General features: G+C 44.4%; 1 protein-coding gene across 1 annotated transcript in view; it reads right to left on the bottom strand.

Annotated features, from left to right (window-relative positions):
- LOC114070421 (cilia- and flagella-associated protein 53-like) overlaps positions 1-3,800 on the bottom strand; it is a 52,157-nt gene extending 48,357 nt beyond the window's left edge. The window contains 1 exon segment of the mRNA XM_027907826.1: positions 3,733-3,800. Within this exon segment, the coding sequence (XP_027763627.1) occupies positions 3,733-3,800 (68 nt within the window).
- Between the last annotated feature and the right edge of the window lie 503 nt (positions 3,801-4,303).

The raw sequence follows: 4,303 nt of genomic DNA, 5'->3' as shown, positions 1-4,303 counted from the left end.
TAACTCCATATGCATACTTTGAATCTGTATATATTGTGCCTCTTTTACCCCTCAGAAGTTCTAATGCTCTTAGCACTGCATATAGTTCACATGCCTGTGCTGACCAGGTAGGACTAAGGGATCCAGATTCTATTAACCTCAGTCCTTTACCATCAACAACAGCATATCCTGATCTCCTTTTGCCTGCTATAACTTGGGAAGAGTCATCTACAAATAATTTCTCCCCTTCTTCTAATTCTGTTTCCTCCAAATCCGGTCTGAGCTTAGTTTGTTCCTCAATTGCATGAAGGCAATCATGAGTTAAATCCCCTTCAGGACTCCCATATAAAAACTGCGCTGGATTCTGCAAGTTAGTGGTTGCAATTTCTAATTTGGGAGAATGTATTAATATTCCTTCATATTTTAGGAGTCTGGCATCAGTAATCCACTTTTCAGCCTTCTGTTGAAGTACTCCTCAAATGTTATGTGGGGAATAAACTTTCAATTCTCCTCCCAATGTTATTTTGTTTGCTTCTTCTATAATTAAAGCAACAGCTACCACTGCCTGCAAGCAAGTAGGCCACCCTCTGCTAACTGGATCTAGCAGTTTAGAAATATACCCCACGGGCTTTTTCCTTCCCGCCCATTCGTGAGTTAAAATGCCATATGCTGTCCCATCCTCCGTGGCTACAAAGAGATAAAAAGGCCTCTTTATGTCAGGTAAACTTAAAACAGGAGCATTCACTAAATCAGCTTTGAGAGACTCTAATTTGTCATCATCTTCCTGAGTCCATTTTAAGGATCCACCCGTAGTCAGTTTTTGGTATAAAAATCTTACTTTATAACTATAATTTTCAATCCACTGTCTGCAGTATCCAAACAATCCTAACAACTGTCTCACTTGTCGCTTGCTATTGGGAGCTTTCAGTGACAGAATTCCATTAACTCTCTCAGGATCCAGTTTCTTAGTACCCCTGTGAATCCAGTGTCCTAGGTATTTCACCTCTTGCTCCACAAATTGTAATTTAGATTTAGAAACTTTCAGACCCTGGATACTCAAAAAGTTGAGCATTCTAATAGTTTCTTTCCTTACTATTTCTTGGTTTTTCCCTGCTATCAACAAATCATCTACATATTGAAGCAATGTTACCCCCTCAGGCAGGTGATATTCTCGAAAGATACGCTCTAAAGCTTGTCCAAATAGGTTTGGTGACTCGGTGAATCCCTGTGGCAAAACACACCATCTCAGTTGTTGTTTTCTGAAATTATCTGGGTCTTCCCACTCAAATGCAAAATAATTCCTGCAATCCTCCTTGAGGGGACATGTCCAAAATGCATCTTTAAAATCTATTACACTGTACCATTGATATTCAGGGCTTAATTGACTCAGTAAAGTATGGGGGTTTGCAACCACTGGAAATCTACTTACAGTTCTTTTATTAATCTCCCTTAGGTCATGTACTAGCCGGTAAGTTCCATCCGCTTTTTTAACTGGCAGAATGGGAGTATTAAAAGGAGACATGCAGGGCTCAAGCAATCCTCGTTTTAATAATTGGTCTATTTCAGGTTTTAGCCCTCTCCTGCTTTCGCTAGGTAAGGGATATTGTTTGATCCGTACAGGGATTTCCGGGCTTTTAATAGTTACTTCAAATGGTTCAATATCTAATTTTCCCACAGTTTCTGGGGTGTACCACACTTCAGGATTAATCTGTTTCTCGTCCACCTCTGTAAGGGGACACAATTTAATTTTCAGCTCCTTTTCTTCAACTTCTAATTTTATTCCCAACTCCACAATCAAATCTCTCCCTAACAGATTATATTCAGCCTCAGGCAACAGTAACAGTGTCCCAGTCCCATATTTACAATCTGATTCTACTAATACACTTTTTATAACAGGGACCTGAAATGGTTCCCCTTTCGCTCCCACCACACTAACTTTTTCTCCCGATATTTCACATCCAGGTAGTAAGAACTGTACAGTTGACCTTTCAGCTCCGGTATCCACTAAAAAGGTCACTTCCTGGTGCTGGGGACCCACTTTCAAATTTATCAAGGGCTCTTTTTAACCTGGAGTCCCCAGCGCATAGAGCCCCTGACTTCCCTAATCCTCTTTGAATTCCTTTTCATCTTTAATCCGTTTCCTACATTCCCTCCTTATATGTCCCTTCTTTCCACAATAGTAACACTCCACCGTCCGCCTGTCCACCCGTTCTGTTCCTGGTCTCTCAGTCTTCCTCACTTCCTCTTTCTGTCCTGCCCAAACCGCTGCCACCAAAAGTCTCGTCTGCCTTTTCTCACTCTCTCTTTCTCGTCTCACATACACTTTCTGAGCCTCTCTCAGCAATTCATCCAATCCCTTTTCCTGCCAATCTTCTATCTTCTCTAATTTCTTTCTAATATCCACCCAGGACTTTGCCACAAACTGAGTTTTTAATAAAGCCTGGCCCACGGGTGTAGCTGGATCTACCCCCGAATATAATTGGAAACTTTTTCACAACCTCTCAAGCCAGTCTGTTGGAGTTTCCTCCTTTTTCTGGTGCTCCATAAAAACTTTATTAATATTTCTTCCCTTCGGAACCGAGTCCCGGACCCCTTGGATGATAATTGTTCTTAAATCTGCCATGTGGTCTCTGTGGATTGGGTCTTGATTATTCCAATTAGGTCTATGTAAAGGCCACTTTTGTTCCGCCGCCGGTCCTGCCTGATGTTGCTGGTCCCAGAGCTTCATCCCCGCCCTTCTAATCATGTCTCTTTCCTCTACCGTAAATAATATACTTAAGATGGATTGCAACTCATCACATGTATATAAACTTGGTCCCAAAAATTGATCTAACTTTTCCCCTACCCCTATGGGATCATCGAGTAAATTTCCCATTTCCTTCTTAAACTCTCTGACATCCCCAGTGTTTAAAGGGACTGCTACATATCCTGTCTCCGGCCCTCCTTGCCCATCCCCCCCAGACACCAATATCTCTCTAAGTGGAAACAGTTTCCCCTCCCCCTGTTTTGCCATGCTGCGGGTAATTCGCTGAGGGGGGGCTGTCGGTATTGGAGACTCAGTATCTGAGTCCGAGCCCTGAGGCGGTGGTGTTTCTGAACTCCGCAAAGAATACTGCGGTGGGGGGGCTTTAGAGGCAACCGGAGGGGGCCAGAAGGGATCCTCTTTATCTGAGTGAGATTTAGCAGGTTTTTTCTCTCTTAATGCAAATAATGATGCTTCCCCATCTGGCCCAGGAATCCACAATTCAGCATACTCTTTTTCCTCGGGGTTAGTAGGACTTTTATTGTCTACCCATGTATTTAACTGCTGACACATCCAGCCCTCAGACGACCCAAACACAGGCCAGAATACATGCGGGTTTGTAAGGGGCTTCTCTCCCCACACCTCAATACAATAATGAATCATTTTTTCTTTGGATTTACCCTCTCTTCTAGACGAAACCTCCCAGTGTTTAATCATTTGTCCCAGAGGGCTCTCTTGCGGTATATCTGGTAACTTAGTCAGTTCTCCTATTTTTTCGGGGGATCCCTTCCCCATGGAACAAGAGGATTTACTCTTCCCTTGTCCCATCTTCCGGGGTGCTTCTTGTCACACACACACACGCGCCCTCTTGTCGTGACGCAGCCCCTCGCGGGGTCGTGGGAACTGCACTACTGAGAGGTCCACTCTCGCTTGGCCTCAAGGAGACCTCTCATACAGTCGCATCCCGGGATAACCACCCCAACCAAACGGCTCACAATAGTTATACTCACCACTCCCGGGTCTTCGTCTGGTCTTCGTGCACAAAATTTAAGGGGTCCTGCAGGTCTTTATTGTTCATCTACCGTAATTTAGGATGGTTCATGGATTCGAGGTATTGCTGCGACCCTTCTGCGATACCAGGCTGCTAAAAAGTCAGGCAGGGCGCCCCCTGGGCCGCGAGGGTGTATGGCAAAAGACCCAGAATATCCGAGTCACAGCACCAAATTGTTATAAGTTACTAGCGGTAATTTAGGAAAGTTGAGAAAGCAAATACAAAATAACAAGCCAATTTATTAGTAAGCGGTAAATGAACAATCACGGCTCGCCGGGGGGACTGCTGGAACTAAGGTTCCCACACAGTTCGCCTGCCTTCGACTTCCCAAACTCCCTTTTTGAACCCTGCGGGCTCCTGTTTAGACATGCTCAGTACTTAGGTTCTTATTTATACATGGTCCGGGGCATGTGCTCTCCGCACATGCTCAGTTACAAAGTTTCTCATATACATGTTCCCGGGCAGGGCTCTCTGGCGCCGATCGGCTGGGGGTTTCTTTGTGGGCTGGGGGCTTTGCGAGGAAGGTTTCT

This window comes from Empidonax traillii, unplaced genomic scaffold (genome assembly GCF_003031625.1).
Source record: "Empidonax traillii isolate 1590-97213 ecotype Southwest subspecies unplaced genomic scaffold, ASM303162v1 scaffold1550:size108913, whole genome shotgun sequence".
Taxonomy (NCBI): Eukaryota; Metazoa; Chordata; class Aves; order Passeriformes; family Tyrannidae; genus Empidonax; species Empidonax traillii.
The sequence above is the reverse complement of the archived record's forward strand: the minus strand, read 5'-3'. Positions and strand labels throughout refer to the sequence as shown.